Source organism: Anas platyrhynchos, chromosome 2 (genome assembly GCF_047663525.1).
Source record: "Anas platyrhynchos isolate ZD024472 breed Pekin duck chromosome 2, IASCAAS_PekinDuck_T2T, whole genome shotgun sequence".
Classification (NCBI taxonomy): Eukaryota; Metazoa; Chordata; class Aves; order Anseriformes; family Anatidae; genus Anas; species Anas platyrhynchos.
In genome coordinates, this window is record NC_092588.1 from 54,806,491 (window position 1) to 54,825,557 (window position 19,067).

At 39.5% G+C, this 19,067-nt stretch overlaps 1 protein-coding gene across 6 annotated transcripts in view; it reads left to right on the forward strand.

Moving 5' to 3' along the window:
- Positions 1-3,370: 3,370 nt before the first annotated feature.
- RBBP8 (RB binding protein 8, endonuclease) overlaps positions 3,371-19,067 on the forward strand; it is a 41,416-nt gene continuing 25,719 nt past the window's right edge. Inside the window, exons 1-5 of one of the 6 annotated variants that reach the window (XM_072034785.1) lie at positions 8,570-8,654; positions 9,468-9,604; positions 9,839-10,167; positions 10,788-11,004; positions 16,076-16,118. In XM_072034785.1, coding sequence (XP_071890886.1) covers positions 10,893-11,004; positions 16,076-16,118 — 155 coding nt within the window. In that variant the 5' untranslated portion in view covers positions 8,570-8,654; positions 9,468-9,604; positions 9,839-10,167; positions 10,788-10,892. Of the gene's footprint in view, positions 3,512-8,569; positions 8,655-9,465; positions 9,605-9,838; positions 10,168-10,787; positions 11,005-16,075; positions 16,119-19,067 lie in introns of those variants that run through there. The other 5 variants (XM_072034786.1, XM_027451952.3, XM_072034787.1 and 2 more) reach the window with 5 other exon arrangements.

Consider the following 19,067-nt stretch of genomic DNA (forward strand, 5'->3'; position numbering starts at 1 on the left):
CCATCCAAGATAGGACTTGGTCTGTTTTTCAGGTTGCTGTTTATGAACCAAAGGTCTCACTGTCCTTGCACTGCTACACGACCAGTCAAGAAGAGAGATATTACCTAACTCTGATAGGGTGTGGGGGCATATGCGTTATCTGAATTTGTTTGTGAAAGCACTGAGCAGCTTTTGATAGCTACAGGGAGGTATGTTGTAAACTCTCTGTAATGAATACTTGTAGACATGAATGTTTGTGCATACCTTTACTATAAGAACAAGTTCAAGCCTGCACCATTTAGATTGTCTTACTTTTCAGAATTGCATCTCTCTGAGTCTCTTCTCCCAAAGAAGATTTTATGTGATCATTGTATAAGTTGGAAGAATTTACAGACAAGCATTATGTGACTTTTCTCAGCTGAAGTTGCAGATGAGAAAAAAATATATAATTTATTCTCAATTGTAAAAGCATTTAATAATAGGTTTGATTTGAAAAAGATCCCCTTATGGTAAATTATATTAGAAATAAGAAAGGATTTAGATTTCTTTACTTCTTCAGGAGGAAAAGAAATCTCTTTCACAGACAACTCTGAGCAAATCTGATAGTACAATATTTATCTCCATGGTATATGTATTTTTAGAACTGTCATGAGTTACAAGGCTGAGAACAATGGTCAAGTGATGCTTATCCAAAGCTGTACTGATACATACAATTACATTTATCCCTAATACCTTTGATTTTTAATTCTGAAAAAAAAAAATTAAAAAATAAAAAAATCTGAAACTCATGGAAGTGAGGCCATAAAAGCATAATTTAGGGCCTCAGCCCTGCTAGCAACCATACATGAGAAGACCCCACTGACTGTGTAAAGTGTGTACATGGTGGTTTAGATTTGGAAATGAGAAAAGGTGTTCTAACTCTTTTTTAAGGTACCAGATCAAGTAATCAAATCAAATAATAAAGATCACTTTTGTCCCTGTACCCTTCAGGCTCCAGTAAGCAGTTAAATCGCAGGCCAAATGTGTTTTAAAGGCCTGGTATGGGATCTGCTGTAAGGCACCAGGTTTAATCTAGAGAAAAGGTATTGAGAAAGCTGGCACTTATTATATCCACTATTATCCATTTATTATATCCACTTAAAATTGGTCCAAATGTTCTCCCCTCAGTCCTGCTGTTGGCGTGATGAACTCAGGATGCAAGAGGAAAAATTTCAGATGGCATCTTTTATGAAGCCAGCTGATACAGCTGGAAGGAGTAGACCAACTTTGAAGCACAACAGCTTTTCTTTAGTCTATTGGGCAAGCAGAACCTTTTCCACATTGTATAGTCTAACAGCTATTTGGGGTTGTAATTTACCTATGTTAATCAGTTGGGCAGTTTATCCAATTACAGGACACCCATTAAAACAAATTGAAGGCAGTGTTTCCAGACGTAGTATTTCCATACTGGACGTGAATTTGCAGTTCCAAATGTAGTGGCTGTGAAAAGGGGTTGGAGTCTTTAATAACTTCAGTTTCACATGGCACCAAAAGTATCGCATATCTAGAAACCAGTATCTCCATCACAGTTGGCACCGATGCCCAATCATTCAGTATAGCCCACTGAATCACCAAAACCACTTCCTGCAAAGGACTCTCCTGTAAATCACTTCTCCAATACTGACCAAGCCCAGCCCTGCTCGGTTGTATGAAATCATACCCTAAGGTGGTGTGACTGCAAGCACAAACAGGGTACATCTGTCATTTCAGCTCTGTTAGTAATCCAGTTGCTTTCTTCAGAATTAAGCCTTTTCAAGGCTGTCAGAAAATGCAGTCTTAGAAGAAGGGTAACTATAGTGCAATAGTAGCGCAATAATCTGAGTAGAGCGTATATAAATATCAGCATTTTTTCTTTTACCTATTCTGGTCAATGATGAAAGAGCTCCCCATGTTGCACAACACCGGTAGAGTTTGATGGTAACTTCCTGTTGTGACTACTTACTAGTTGTCTGGAAACTATTATTGAAATGGGTAAGTAAGAGATGAAGACCTAAAAAAGGATAAATTATACCACTGTGGGATCATTTTAGGAACAAACACAGGTTTCAAAGGTCACTTAGAGTCTCTGACAACATTAAGTAGAGACAAATGTGTCAAGATAGAGCTTTTAAATTTAAGTGCATGAATAAAAGATTAAGGAATTTACCTAAGCATAGGTTTAGCAGACTGATTGTATGATCACATTTCCAAAAAAGTACTAACTTTCTGCGGCTCCTACTGATTTTAGTCAACATCTCCAACAATCACAGCAGGAGATCTGAAAATTATGGTCTATATTTGTATTTGAAAGAAAGTAATAAGTTTGCACAGATGCAGGGTTCTGTTGGGGCATATCCTGCCTACAGCTTGAATAAATATGCTATATGCAGGACTGCGGTGCAAGTATTCTTGCCCCCCAGCCATGAATACGAAGCAGCGCAGCTGCTGCTTACAGCCCGAGTGCTATTGTAACAGGGCAGCTGCTGTATCCTTCAGAGAAGGGTGTTGCCTCACAAGTAGTTCCTCATGGTTATGGAAGCATGTCCCAGACACTTCATGTTCTCCGACCTGGTTCACCTTGAAATATCATGTGCGGTAATTCAGGGCGAGCTGCCACTGACCCAGAGCTCCAGCGAAGGCACGAGGTGCACATTCCACGCGCCAAGCTCCCCGGCTCCCTTCGCCCGCACGTAACAAAGCCGTGCTGAGTCCTACACATGCAGTAGGTATGCTCAGACACTTAGAGCAGGACTGGAAATTAGGTGAAATTAGAGCCTGACTTTTGTTTGTCTGTGTGCTTGTTGCTGTTGTTTTCTTTGCTGGTCACACTCGAGATTTGGTGTTATTTGACTATAAGAAGTGTGCAAGGTTAGTACTCTAAAAATGGTATTTTCTTGCCCGTTTCCCTCTGCACTTATGCTGAGCAAGACCTCTAGCCCAGTGCATCAGCACCTAAAATGAAAGAAGCCGTCTAACAATACGATCTCGCTCCATGTACCGAGGATGGATCACTCCCCCACCCCGCAGTGAATTATTTTGCTGCAGGCTACATCATTCTCCCGGAGCGGGGAGCTGACAGAGGCGTGAATAATTCCCCGTGTGGTGCACACGCAGCCTCCCTCCCCGTGGAGGCGAGGCGAGGCGAGGCGAGGCGAGGCGGTGAGCTGAGCCGCAGCATGTTGGGCCCGGCCTTTGATGCGAACTGGTTGCACGGGTTCCCAGCGCCCCATGAACCGGTCGGACGGGGCTGTTGTGCCAACAAATTCTGGTATGATTCCACGCTCCCCAGGATGCAGGAACCTGCCCGGCCAGTTAAATGAGAGGCAGATTAGGTTATCCATTGCACATTGTATATATCTCAGGCGCGGCAGCTCTCCGCTCGGCACTCTCTAGTGTGGTCCACGGTGGCTTCCGCATCTCACTTACACTTGAGGTTTATAGCCGGAGGGGGAGTCAATAGTAAATATTTATCACCCCGATCAAGAACTGAGCTTTTCACAATTCAAACAGAAGGGTGAGTTTTGAAAGTCTTTCTTTAAAATTCGTTTAAGATAACCTTAAGCAAAAATGTATCTTGTGCTTGAAGTGGTATAATGGCTATCTCCTTAACGTGCCCGGGTACCGCCAGTCTCTGCGGTGCTCGCTGCCAGCATTTTCGTGAGAGCGGCTCTCCGACCCCGCTGTGTGCAGCTCAGCATCTGGCTGCAGGAGCACTGACTGGAGAGACAGCTAAGGAGCTAAGCGCAGGAATGAGAGAAGCTTCCCTGCCAATGACTTAGTGTATTGAGCATGCCACTGAAGTGCTGCCTCTTGCTCTTCTCTTTTATACAGCGTTTTTGTAATCCCTGCCTGACACTAACACTTGTGACAAGGCAGAGTGCCACTCCAGTAAGACGTCTGGTTACTAATTCTACCTAGGCTTTTTTTTAATTATTCAGTTTTATGAAGTGAGTTAATTAAACCTAGAGTTACATGCTCGGAACTGGCTTCTTGGTAAGATAGGAAATGTACTTGTCATTCTTACTGCTTTCTTTCTGCATACTTCTTAGAAACATTCCTCTTTAGAAAATAATGAGTAACGGTGGTGGCAGTGGTAACGAAAAGCAGTCCTAGTCACAAAGAGCAGGCAGACCTGAAGGTTGCGCCCGTACCTGCAACTGAATCCATTCACAGGTATGGTGTCAAATAAGAAAAATTAAACAGTGTGAAAACAAAAGCTGTGGAATCTGGTAACTGATTAACTACCGGAGCACAGAAGTACTTGCTGAGCTGAATAGAAAGGAATGAAGACAGGTTTTGTCATGCCTGTTAGGACAAAATAACTCTTTAACTTAAGTAAATGAGAATCTTCTCACCCTCCGTGTAACCACATTTTTGAAAACCCTCACATAGGTACTTCCATCTCCTTGGAAATCTTAATTTAGTCTGTCTTGAAGTGAAACAATTACAAGTTCTCTTTCATGATGTTAAAAATAAATAAATAAATCAGTGTCCCCAGTGGACATAAACCACTAGATACAAAAAGATTTATATGGGATTAGGTAAGAGTTTATGGTAGTCACATAACAGGAAGGTTGGGTTAAGGAAGTGTTTACTGCTTGCTATTTCCAGGTTGATGTGAAAATGAACATTATCCTCTTGTAGAGCGCCAATAAAAAGGCCTCCTGAGCAGCTAAAAAAAATCAATGAACAGAAAATTGAAAAGACCTTCTCATTAGCAGCATTGCATCTCTGTGTTAAAATTGTTCTTTAAGGTGTGGGGTATACACAGAAAATAACATAGGGAAAGTCTAGCACTCCCACAGAAGCTGCAAGTGTTCATCAGAAAAAATAAAAAAGAATTTATCATTGCAGTTGGTTTCCCTGTCAAATACAGAATGACAAATTGCTAAGGAATAAGCGATTCTCAAAAGCCAAAATTGTAACTGGCTGAACCATGTGGTTTGAGCAGAGACTGTGTAGAACCTATAAAATGCCACAAGGGAGCTTTGATTTCTAAAGCTATAGATGGGAACACGGTACATTTTTAAAAAGATAACATTCAAAGCAAATAAAAAAAAAAATACTGCTTGCCATCTTCTGCTTCTGCAATTTGATTTTCTATTTGGGTTTTCCTTTGCTGTTTTTTTTGTTTGTTTGTTTGTTTGGTTTTGGGGGGGGCTAGAGGTGGCAGGCAGGGGCTATCGTTTGGGGAATTTTTTCCTCAAAAGGTAAGTAAAATACTGTTTCCTGTTTGTTGTTTCTCTTCCACTTGTTTTCCTGTCCTGAATTCTTGTCATTCGCTACACCAAAAGGTAGGTGGCATGATTTTGTGCGCAGACATGTAAACATTTACTTCAGCCTTCCAAGCTGAAATAACCTTCCAAGGCTGATATATATATATATATATCAAAAAAAGTACTCAAGACTATTCATGTCAACCCAAGAAACATCAGTAAGAGCAAAACATTCCTACATGCAGATAACACACACAGGTACTGCACCTTAGTCTGAGGACCAGCAACGCTGCACTGGAGTCCTGAAACAGCATCCCTCAGGTTTCTTTTTTTTTTTTTTTCTCCATCAAGGATCTCTAAGAGACCTGAGAGTTTCAGTTGAACAAATCCTGGCTGTTTCTGACTACAGATGAGGAGCAGTGAAAGCACTTCAAAGAAGAGGGTCTCTTAAAGTGAACATTGTTGCTGGCATCAGGGAATTTGATCTTGGCTGGGTTTCAAAAGTGGCTACGCAAGCAGCTCAAGAAGAATGAAATTCAACTAGTGGGGGGTGATGGAGTGGTAGAAAAAGCAAATACCAGTGCCAGACAGCAATGGTATGCTCTGTGCGCATTCCCAGATGTAAGAAACCTACCAGTCGGAGGACTGCCAGTTCCTGCACGATTTAAAGCCCATTGAGGCAGCAGCTGAGCTGCCACATGCTCCTGTTTGCTGCATCTGAAGCTGCATGCCTTTGATGCCCTTACTGGCAACTGCAACATAAAGTGCAGGAAATGCACATGCCTAGAAATTGAGCAATATATTTATCCCTCCGTGCAGATTTGCCAGTCGGGGAGGCTGTGAGCACACCGGCCTTGTGTGTATATGTGCAACCTACTAAATCTTACATAAATAAATAAGGACTTAACTATTGTATATATATTTATATACACAGGAAGAGAGTGATATATTTATCATTGTGTTTAAAGCAATTAAATATTTAAATTAGAGTTCCCAGTGTAATTCAAAGCTGGTTTTAATCTTTGTATCTAAATTTGAAGTAATGGGAGAAAAAAAAAAAAAAAAAAAAAAAACTATCTGCTAATCTCTCTTAATCTTATTTTGTATGCATATGCAGTGGGCTAGGTCACCTACTGTTATCTGCATGGTTAGAAACACTGATGCAGTCTCCATCACCAAAAAAAGAAGTGGGTGAGGCATAAAGGCTTTTCTTAATTTTTGTTTTATCTGTGTTGCAACACTGTAGTACTCTTAAAATAGAAATTCAGTCATTAGTTGATATGCTGGTGAATTGGCCGGTCAACAAGAAGGCATTACCACTAAATAGTGGTTGAAAATCAAGAGCTTCACATATTATTAGTAAAGATAAACATTTCAGACCAGCCAGGTCTAAAATGGGCTGGGACTAAATTAGATTTCCTTCTTCAGAGTTGTTCATGGCTAAGTAAGTAGTCTGTCACCTAGCTTAATATGTCATATTAAGGGCTACTCTGAAAACTGGACATGAGCCATAACTCTACAAAAAGCATTGCCTCTGTTCAAACTGAACAGTGGTGAGGTGTTTGTTTTTTCCCACAGTTTTATTGTCTAGGTGTGGCATTTACTCTTAAGAGATGAATGAGATGAGTTCCAGTTAGACTAGTCAGCTTAAGACATATTAAGCGGATGTGGAATACAAGACTTTTTGGTAGTTTTCTAGTATGTTTAATGAGCCAAGGATCAATGCAATAATTGGTGCTCAAATATGTGATTATGGGATACAAAAATAAATAAATAAATAAATAAATCTGGGAAGGAGATAAAGGCAAAGTTCCACTGCTGGTCTTAATCTATTATCACTTACTGTTAAGCAGATAAGGATAGCACTGCAGAACTCAGTGGAATTACATTGCTGTAAAGTTCAGCATGAGCAAATACAAGATTAAGCTGCTCATGCAGTTTACTGGCAAATAAAACTGGTGACATTCTTATTATCTAGAGTGCTTCCTATAAGCAGAAAGAAAAGCCTGGCTTGTGGTAAACAACTGAACAATAAAGAAGGCTATTTTATTGCTACTTATCAGGTCTATGCACATATTTAAAACATCCGTTTCTCTTAACCCCAAGGAAATAATTACTTTCCCACATTTTAGATTACAGAACCTTCAAAAGTAGAATAAAAAGCTGTCAATGAGACAGTTCTTGCAGTGGTTATTTAAGAATAGTGGAGTGTCTATTGCAACCTATGATGACAGTCTCCTCCATAAGATGCATCTACTTTTAGTTCTACTGTATGTATACTGATATTATGGTATGCCAAACTATCAGCGTAAGTAATATGCTGCTGAGAATGGATTTATTTTATTTCAGTTGGAAAATAATGGTTAAACAACGGTACGGAATTAGTGGAAAAGTTAACAAAGATTTTTGAAACATTTCAAAATCCAAGGTATACAGTTAATGGGAAACTCAGAGTATTTTTGACAAAGCTGAACAACAGATGTAAAGCCTGCTTAATCATGGGTCAGTTCAGACTCCTTTCTGACAGAATTTCATTATTTTTTTTAGAAATATTACAATTCTATTTCAGATACAATTGCATTTATTCTGTAGCTCTGTATTAATGATACTTTACGGGGATTTGAGTGGTATGAGTAACAGGACAAGAATAAGATGAAGCTACTAACATCTATTAAATACCAGAACACCTTATCTTTTAAATACCACAATTAAGAGTGGAAAGTGTATGCCTGCAGCACTGGCCCTTGCCAGAGGACACCAGTGTGTCCTCTCAGGACGCCAGTGAGCTGCGAATGTGTTTTTATGGTAAAGTAGCAGCATGTGGAGGAAGAGTATTTCTGGAGAGCAGCGTTTTGCTTCTACTTCATGACTAAGGCACGCTACAAACTAAAGGTGAAGAGGTTTTACTTCATGGCAGACAGGAGGGTTGGTCCCAAAGCACTAAATAACGTTGATCTGTAATTTGGGGGGGGGGGGGGGGGGGAAGGATAAAAAATCGCATTGGCGAAAATCCCAAGTGACACAAACAGCAGGCTCCAGCAGCCGAGGCAGCACGGTAACGCTGGCTGTTCCGTGTCGCTCCGTGCCTGACGGGTTTAAGATTTAATGTTTAATGTTTAACGTTTAACGCTTTGCGCACCCCTCTGCCCCCTCAGGCTGCCCTCACCGGGCGCCATAACGGCCCCACACCAGCCGGGGACGGGGAGGGGGGGGGGCGGCTCCCGTCCCCTCAGCCCGCCGCTCTCGCGAGACTTGCCGCGATCGCTGCCGCCTGGGCCGCGGCCGGCGGCGCTGCCTTTTCCCGCCGTTTGGCGCGGAGCCGCCGGGAGCCAATCAGGTAACGGCGCCCCGCCCCCTCCCCCCCCCCCCCCAACTCCCCGGGGCTGAGGCGAGATGGAGCGGGGGCCGTTGGGGCCAACGGCTGCCCGGTTCGTGGCAGGGGTGGGTGGTGTGGCGGCCGGCAGGGTGGGGCACAGGGAAAGGGGATCGAGCCCTGGTGCTGGGCTCTGGGGCTGGAGCGTGTCTGGGGAACGGCTGTGGGGCTGGGGAGGGGTCTGGGGCACAACCCTGTGAGGGGAGGATGGGGGAGTGGGGGGGGGGTTTGGGCTGGGGAGGAGGAGGTGCAGGGAGACCTCATTGCGCGCTGGTTGTGCCAGGGGAGGTTGAGGTTGGAAATAAGGAGGCATTTCTCCTCAGAAAGAGCAGCCAGGCACTGGGACGGGTTGCCCAGGGAGGTGGTGGAGGCACCGTCACTGGGGGAGTTGACGGAGAGGTTGGGCGTGGTGCTTGGGGACGTGGTTAGTGGGTTAGTAGTGTCAGGGGGTCTCTTTGAACACTTGTTGGGGGCCCTCTCTTTGAAGGCAGGTGGAACACCTGTAGAAAGCAAAGTATCGCTTTGGGATCTTGAGGCAGGTGAAGCTTGGGAAAATCCATTTAATTTTTACCAGTTTGTAGCGGTACTGATCGTTTCCAGCAACCTTTTTCCTTTTTTCTTTCTTACAATATTTTTTTGTGGGGAGGAAAAAAGCACAGCGAAACCGTTGGAGATTAATTCATATTAATTCTGGAGTCAGGTGCACTTTCCTTAAGAGTAATTGATTGGTGATACTCAAACCTGAGGCAGTAAGCACGAGCAAGTTTGTTGGTTTCACTGCCCTAGCGCTCAACAGAGAAAAAGATATTTTCTGAGATATCAGCCTGTGGTTGTTGAAGGTAGAAAAATAAGAGTTTAAAAGACCTTCCTAATGTCACTAGGCAATTGGTTCCACAAAGAAGTGTTGTAAGATGGCTTAATGTGACAGCACACAAAGCGAAGCATTTCAGCCCTGAAGATGCAAGCGAAGTGCCATTCAACTTCAGCTGAAGAACTGTAGGCATTCCTGTTTGAAAAGGTAAATTAATTTTCTGTTCAGGACTATTCTCGAAATAAGGATATAAGCTAGGTTGAAATCAGGTGCTGACATGGGCACTGAATTTTCTAGAGACGTAGCATAGTAAAGCAAAATTTTAGGTACCTAATGATTACCAATGTTTTTTACTCCTACAGAGTAAAAAACATACAGTTTGAGTATTCCTGTGTTGTTGAAAATAATGCTTAATTCCCTTTTTCTTATTACATTTTAAAGATGGGCATTCTGAAATAAAAGTGACTTGCTTAAGACTATACGTGGAGATTTGAGAAAGGAGACAGGAACCAAGGCCTCCAGATCCTAGACAAGGTCGTTGACCAGTGGCCTAAACAGTTTATTGTGGTGACCAGTTAAACCAGTAGCTGCATACCCAGGGAACCAAAGGGCAGAGATTACATGAGCATTTCTATATTGGACACTCAGTGCACCTATTAGAGTTGAATCACCTTGGCTCAAACCCAGATCTGAGTACCACGCTTCCCCTGTAGATCACCTGAGGGCATCATCTGTGCTAAGAAACCCTTCAAAAGAAAGAGGAATTACAGGTAAGGTTGTTCCATCTGAATTGTATAGGCAGTCTGATTTTTAAGGCAGAGCTGTCTGACTCTGATAGAGTTCTCCTAAAATACTGACGTTTTGGGGACTTAGGAATTCTGAAATTGATTTAGTTCCTTTGCATCATGGAGTAGGAATAAATTCATTGTAGAATCAGGAAGGCTTCAAGGAAATCGGGGCTTCTCTTTGTAGAATCTCTCATTTTTATCCACATCTAGGTAAAGAAAGCATGTACACAAATGTTATCTTTGATAAAACTTCTCACAAATTAGTTTTTCCGACGGCAAAATTTTGGAAGCACGTGTTACTCTAGAAATCAAGTTCTGTGTAACGGTAGTTTACAGGGAGGAATATTAAAGACTGTCAAGTATTTTAATCTATTTGTAAGTCGATAGCTGTTGAAGGGGTGGGGGAACAGTACAAGTGGACAAATTTCTGTTATTTTATTATTACTTGCAGCAAAATCCTTGCCATCTTCCATACTTTCAGGGTGGCTGTCAGTAAATAAGTACAACCTGACAAGAGTATGAGTGTGCTTTGTGTTTCATCTCTGGCTGCGAGTTATGTTCTGATAAATGCAAACATAAGTGGTGTCGATCTGTCATTGCAGGCATACACCTGTCTTCAGGAACAGCTTCATAACTATGTTATTTAAAACTTAGTGTGAGAGCGAGCCAGTTCTGCAAATAAGTAAGTCGAGAGCAGAAGAAACAAGATGAATGCATCTGGAGGAACTTGTGGGAGCCCTAATTCTGCAGAATCTTCTGGAGATTTCTTCAAGGAGCTGTGGTCCAAGCTGAAAGAATGTCACGATAAAGAAGTACAAGGTAAAAAGTAAAGTCTGATTTCACAGAAAGCTGTCTCTTGCCACAGCAGAACTTTGAACCGGAATACCACTCTGTCCATGTGAACTAAATACATTTTTAAAGTTTTATATTATGCCAAGATGAGAGACTGAATGATTATGAGTGAGCCTTATAGACTGACCACCTAAGCCTGGCTTAACAGGATCAGATTTAAACTACAGGTATAAAATGATTTGCTAGGTCACTTGAGAGGCGAATAACACAATGTTCCATGGGATCTGTGTTTGCGTAGGAAATATTCAAATGTTGGCTTAGTTTTAATGGTTACGGTTAAGTTTCCAAATCAAGTTATTAAATGTATTTTTTTCCTTTGGGTTTAGTCACTTGGGATATATTAAAACGGAGGCCAGGACAAGCATTTGCATTATGTCCCCTGACATATGCCAAATCCCATTGCAGATTTGTATTACTGAAGTGAAAAACATTTCTTCGGTTTTTAGTGGTCAACAATTTCTCAGCAGAATTTATAATAATGTTGTTTATTTTTATGCTACACTTTATGATCTGCATGTTATTAATTTTACTATGGTTCGCTGTTAGTGTCTTTCCATTCTTCAGCAGTATAGGAAACTAATAACACTCAAGGATGAATTATTGCACTGAGTATTTATGTTCTTATAATACTGTTTCAGAAGTAGTATTCATAAAATGTTTTGCTAAAATACTTTGGAAGCAAGCTGCTTTGTTTTCTTAAGGCACACAATCCATCTTTTTTGAATGGATTAGAGTAATATTTGTCAGCATCTTCAACAAACACATTATTATGCATGAAAAAGTATTTTTATTCATGTGGAGTAAAAGCAGGTGATTTTTTTTTTTGTGAGTTAAGAGCTGTAGGGATGCTTCACACTTCATGCTAAAAGCCATAGAAGTATTAGCTCAACAATTAGCAATGCCAAGCCTTGATTCTTTGTGTTAGTAGCTATTTTTTTTCTTTTTTTAAAAAAAATTCCATTGGTTTGGTAGCTGAAAGGAGAGATGTACCAGTTAGTATGATATTGTTACATTTAAAAATGAAACATTAAGCCATATAATACACAATTTTATATTGTGTTCAAAACACACAAAAAAAGTATTTTCATGATTTTCATGAGGATTACTTTTTTAATCTTGATATTTCTTTTCAGAGTGGGCGTGATGTCAGCTACAGATAACATGCAGAATTACTGACAGAATGGGATCTGGCAATCTGTGGCATGTCTGAACAACAAAAACTTGAAAACCAAAAAGCTCTAATGTAGAGGGTAATGTTAAGTGACCCCTTCTCTAGTTCCTTGGGATGTGCAGCACGTGATCTAACGTTTTGGTTTTCTTTATGCATGTAAAGATACTCTTCAGAACGCGTGCTGGGTGGGGCCAGATAATTTTGCCACTAGGCAGACTTTTTCATGCCTAGCCCTTTGTCAGTATGTCCCGCACCGTGTTAGGTAAAATTAGGTCTTCCGTGATAACATCAAAGACATGCCTGAAGGATAGTTAATTTTTTCAAAAGGTGGGGATCCTCTTATAGAAAATGGCACTGGAAGATATTTTAGAAACATCAAACACAGGCTTGCCTGGACTTTGCTTGTTTCTGAAGTCTATAAATAAGAATTAAAATTGACTCATGAGTTTCCAATCTAAATGTCAGCAAAAAATTATTTTAAAGATGGTGGAAGTTGGATTAGGGGAAAGTTAGTAGTTGGAGAGAAAGTCTTTTGCAAGTACAATGCACAGGGTGCTACCATCGTGGAATTATTCTTGCTAATCATTACAAGTCCATGAAAAGCAGAATTTATGAAGAGCAAGCTTGAAACAATCAGATGTATTATACAAGTTATAATAGTTGAAGTGTTCTGTAGTCTGTATTCTGTAAGTATATAAACTCACACATTTCAAAATGGGTTGCATTGAATTTTTTAAATTACTGTATTGTAAAGAGTGTTGTGTTTTTTTTCTCCATGTTATCTAAACACGCCCAGTCCTGCAACCTCATTAGAGAGTGAAAGCTTTTTATTCTTTTAACATGACTGTTTGCAAAAAAATGCTGAATCTCCAAATTTTGGTTCTCTTTAGACAAAATAGCTAGCCTAGCATTTCTCTCAAATTCATTGTGACAATCTACAACCCAGTTTCCAAAGAGATTGGGCATGGTCAATGTTGGCTGACTTTTCATGGGATTCAAGCATGCTTAGCAACTCAGATTAATGGTTATTAAAAATACTCTTGCTTCCATTTCCTACGTGTAGAATGTGTGAAACACTTACATAGCTCACGCAGGTCAGAAAGGAATTTAAAAATGCTGTTTTATAAAGCGACTAATTTTTGCAGGTGCTAACATTTAAATCTAGCTCAAAATAATTATATGAATACTTCCTGGATGCATGTCCTATCAATGTGGTTCCTGAGGATAAATTCACATCTAAAGAACTAAAAAGAACCATATTTCAGTGTAGAAATGAGAGAAGAGAATTTTGTGTGCAAGAAATAGCTTTAATTCTTTTCAATTATTCCTTGATTCTAAAAATGGTATTGGGGGAAATAGGGTAAAGGGGTGAAAAAGACAGTAGTCCTAGAAGCTGGGAAAACCATGAGGAAAGCAATCTCATTATTGCTGTAGGAAAGGAAATGGTTGAAAACTCTTCAAAAAGTTAAAAAAAAAAAAAAAAAAAAAAAAAAAAACGGGCTGGAAGGGAAGTGAGGAGGCCATCCGATCCATTTCTGTACCCTCAAGGTAGGATTTCGTCTGTGTCACTGCTGACAGAAGCTTGTCTAACCAATTCCTAGAGAACTTCAGTGATTCTGCTGTTTTCCCAAGCCCTGTGGATTTTCAGAAGATTACTGCATTTGAAAAATCAGCACAGTAATTGTCACATCTATTAACTGAAATATTACAAGGACATAATTTAATCAATTTGCAATTTTCCTAAGATAGTGTTGTGTGTTTAATCTGCCTAATGATAGTTTAAAGAAAGCCTCCATCATCTTAATAGAGACAGTGTCATTTACTAGAACGCTTATGAGCTTTACATAATGTAGATTCATGTACTCTGTAGCTTGCCTATTTCACAGAATTATTGTGTAAGAGAGGAAGTTGACTTGGGAATGTACACAGTGTAGTTGCACATGTTTATATGTTTACTAGACCCTTAACTGGGGAAATCTGAAAACTCATTGTTTAAAAGAAAACGAAAAGTTGTCTTAATTAGTTTGGTTAAAGTCTGCCCATGCTCTGGAAAAGCAAAAGGAAGAGATTACACCTAATGTAGTAATCCAGTGTTCTTAGATAAATGTAACAAACTGGATTCCTGCCTTCTCATTGCAATCATTTGAATTAAGAAAAAACACAACCTGTAAATAACCAGTTAGGTTGCTCCTGCATTCAGGTGAGAGGGGAGATAGTGTTACCTGCAGCACAGTGCTGCGCCTTTTGAGTGCTGCCTCTGCAATTTGTGGCTCAGGTTGCCAGTGTTACAATCCTGAATCCTCGCTGAACAGACTACCTGTTCATACAGGAGATGCATTGTTGCGCAGCTTCATTCCTTCCGATGGGTGTGGAGCAGCATTAAAGCATGCTTTATAGGGGTTCTAATTGCAGATGCCTAATTGACTTGATGAATAGCAACTACTTTAAAAAAAATAAACCCTCTTTCTGCGCTGATTTGCGTTATAGAACACAACATCTCACAGGTGTTGAACACCTAGACATGAAAGAAGTCTTGCTATATTTCCCAATAACCCTTACATTTTTTAAGCAATTGTTGCATTCTTAGTTCATTGTCTCACTGGCACCTTGTAGCCATCGGTGGCATGGTTTCAGTGACTCTGGCTGATCTGACCATTGCATTTTAAGTGTCCTGAGCAATGAACCTTCTCAAGCAAGTAGTTTGCCCTTTGAGCTGATCCCAGTTAAGTGTGGTAGGTGGAAGGTAAAAGAAGTCTACAAGCTGCCTTAGCCAGCATCTTCTATTTAAAAAATGTATTGGATATGTGTTTTGGTTTAAATTTAAAATTGTCAGAAGTTTGTCTAAAAGTGTTCTGGTGCCATAAGTTTATATCCTCCAAAAAAGACTAATGGTTTTGCAAAAACGCACAAGACACCTCATGTTCAGACACAGGTTGCTCACTACTTTTCACCGTTTGAAGAAAATACGGTAGGACTCTGATTATTTCCAACCATTTTTTTTCAGAATAGGTATGTCCAGCTTGCATATGGTTAATATCACATAAATTTCACTGTATCCCACCTAAGCCAGGCCCTACTTAAATCACCTTTGTATTCCTGCACCTGTGCACATTCATCCAATACTCAAAACAGTGCAAGCAGATTGGCTGGGCTGCTCTCTAGATCAGGCTGTCAGCTGGCCACTCATGCCTGAGAGCATCATTTGGATTTGGGTTCCTTTTTACTCATGCACGGAACATACATTTTGGATTGTGTATTCCTTAGTGGGAGAAGGGCCACAGATGAAATGATCTCTCCTCAGTCTACCTTAAGAGGTTCCAAAAAAGCTTTGGCTGAGAGGTTCTGGTAGCGTACCTCCAACAGAACATGTTGTCCTTTTGTACTTAAAGCCTTAAAAAATGTTTTAAATAACTTTCCTTTATACATATCTAATACATTATTAGATTAATGCTTCATTAAGTGTAGTATTATGGATTTATATATACACAACTTATATGTACACAACTTATTTTGCTCTATATATGCATAGTCAATGAAAATATATTGGTAGTACTTGGTATTAGCATGTGTGGGTTTTTGTTGTGTTTTTTTTTTTTCCTTTTTACAAAGAGGGTGTTTTTATATCTAAGTGTAAATCTGACTGTTTAACAAGTCCCTTTTTCCTTGGGATTGTAATAGCTTTACTGGTTTCCAGGATACTGCAGAACATACCCAAGAAATCCAGAATGAACCATTTCCTCTCCAAATTAGTGACTGTTCTTTCTCTGTTGCAGATATCATTGGCAAAAGGAGAATTTATTTATTATGTCCACTGCTTTTGTTAAATCAGAATTGTATAACAATTATCTTTTTTCTTTCCTCTTTCAGGCTTACAACTGAAAATATCTAAGTTAAAGAAGGAAAGATGCTTGTAAGTACTCACCCTTATGATCTGATTTATTAAAGGAGAGTCTAAGTACGATTAATGAGTGGGAATTCCTGTAAAATCAATTAAGGTCGTCTTGTGGATATCTCCTTTCAGATATGTAGGAAGTTCTGCTCATTTTAGTAATTCAGCTGAAGTCATTTAAAGATGTAGATAACTCTTTGTAGGATGTGTCACCTGAACGCTAGGTTTGTCTTGCTTCAGCAAATGGCTGGAAAGGTTTTCCTATCTATGCTATTTCTAGGATGCCCATCAACACTGTTGGCATTTCTAAAACAAAAGATGATTAGGGAAACATTTTAAAATTGAGGTCAAGTCTTGTCTTGCCACTTACATCTCTTTACAGATAACTTTTTAATATATTTCTCCTCATTAGATGTTTGCCATTAATATCAGCTGAAGTGCCTTAACCCAGCTTTTAGTCATTCAGTTAGGATTCTGGTTAAAAAAAATAAAATTCGCTAATTTTCAGTCGCTTCTTATACTTTTAAGGCAAATGTGACTTCTTTTTGCAGTAAATATTTACTGCTAATCCTGTTCTGTTCATTAGAAGCAGTTTCGGGAAAAAAATGTGGATTACAAGATTAATGTCCTATATGATGAGTTGCAATCGAAAGTGCTGTATGAGAGGAATAAAAATAAATCGCTTTGTCTCTTTCCACTTTGGAAAACAATATCATTGTCTTAGATATATTAAAGAAATAAAATGTAACCCTTCTTAAAATAAACAAAAAATACTACATATTGACATTCCCAGCATGGCTATTTGAAGCAGTAAGAGGTGCAGTCCTAGTTTTGAGACAGCAAGCTTGTCTTGCTGTGTTCAGTTTGTGCTTTTACAGAAGTAAGTGACATTTATATTATCGTGTCATTTATTAGTTCCTGTTAGGTTTCTTAGTTGTCTGTTTTCTGTTTTGTTTGTTGTGTTTTTTTTTTGGTTTCTTGAATTGTGTAAGTGACAAATAAGGCTCCCCTAGGTTTGAACCTCCTCAAGGCTTGTGTGTTTTGCGTACTTCAGTAAAATGATGCCAATCCTGCTGGTGTTTGGTAATCTGCAGTAGTGCTTTGAGGCTGCAGATTGTCACATCTTCTCACATTTCAGCTGCTTTCATAAAGATCTAATCTGTGAAGGCTGTAGGTTTCCTGCCTATGGTTTTGACTTGTCCATAAGGTGTCATTTGATGCTTTAAGCAGATGCTACAATGTTTTCTCTGCACTTTCTGAGGACTAAATGTTGCAGAGAAGCTGCTAGGCGATAGCAGTGGCGGCTGAAGGAATAGTTCAGGACAGGATCACAAAAGGAAGTGTTGATTAATCACTTCCACAACAGCATCCATCTTACTGTGGTACCATGAGGATCCTCTGCATTTTTGTAGCAATTCACCACAGCAGGTTTTACAGATCCTGAGGGTACTAGCATTACTAACTCCCAGCTACCCCCAGTATGTACCTGCTCCTAAGGATCAAGGTTAGTCAACTTTTGTATTGCTTGTTCAATCAAGCACTAGACTGCTACTACTACAGTATATATTCTTTGTAGTTGCTCTTTAACTGTGATTTAAAAATAAATAAATAATGTAGCAGTAGAGTCCAACTGCTTATTTGGTCTGTCAGCAAATTTTTAGTCAATTGGAACTATTAATTGATATGGGCTTTACCAAGATGTCAGGATGTATCATGGCATCTTGTCAGATCCTTCATTAAAGACCAAGCAGCATACCTGTCTATATTTTAAAGAAACTTACTGAACATTGAGATTCATAATGCAGTATCACAGGAGATCCATCTCTGTTACTGTGGATGGATGGCTGAGCCATCATGGTTATTAGATTACTTTTGATAGCAAATATTTGGTGCTGTGTTTTTATACTAACAGGTTACATGTATTTTCGGGGGGGTGGAGGGAGAATGGGTCAGTTTAACATCTTGTTATTTTTAATGTACAATTCTCTAATCAAGTAGTTATTACATTTCTAAACTGAAAGGGTGAAAAGATCTCTTGCTGTTTACTGTTAACTTGATCTGCTATGTCATGACATGCTTCTGTATCCCAAAAATCTTAAATTACTTGATTAATTTTCTAGATGCTGACTGTTATCAGTGATGTGACTGAACACATAGCAAATGTTTTAATTATTCTTTGTTGGAATCTTTCTCCAATTACCACACTGTCAATACAATACTCTTTATGTAGTAGGTCTTGTTCTCCTGGATGCATCTGAATACCTGAGGTTTAAAGTTTCAGACTTTGTAATCAGCTGACAATGAGCGCCTTATATTGTACCCCACTTCAGCACTGGAGCTAATGACTTGTAAATGCTAGGTCAGAGACTCTTCATTAAGAAGAGTGCCTCGTAGTCTAAAATGTCTGTTGGGTTTATTGGCTGCACTGGCTTTAAAAAAAAAAAAAAAAAAGCCTTGTTTCTCCTGTCATTTTAATATCTTGATGATATTTTGCAGGATTTAAGTGGAAGGAATGGAGTATTAGTGTATATTATGTATTTTTTACAAATAAATCAATGCCACAGAATAAGGTATGTCTTAAAGGCAACTTGAGAAAGGATTTTAAAATAGAGTGGGAGCATTAGTATTGAATATTAGGACTTCTGTAATTTTAGTAAACTGAAAAACATTAGAATTTTTTGTCAGAAGCATCAGAAAAATACAGACTGCTTTTTTCAGACTTAACATTTTACCAAAGCCTGCCTTTACATGGTTAATGAACTGAAGTAACAGAACTTCAACACTTTGTTCTCATGTGAAAGTGTAAGCCTTAAATGGTCCGGCACGCTGTTAACATTTAACCATTTTATATGTTCTATAGGCAGTTGAAAAGGACAATAGTGGACTGGGTGGTAGTGCAGAAAAAATACCCACTTCTAAATTTCAGAATTAATAAAATACATCTGGATTGTATGCTGCAGATCCTCCCAG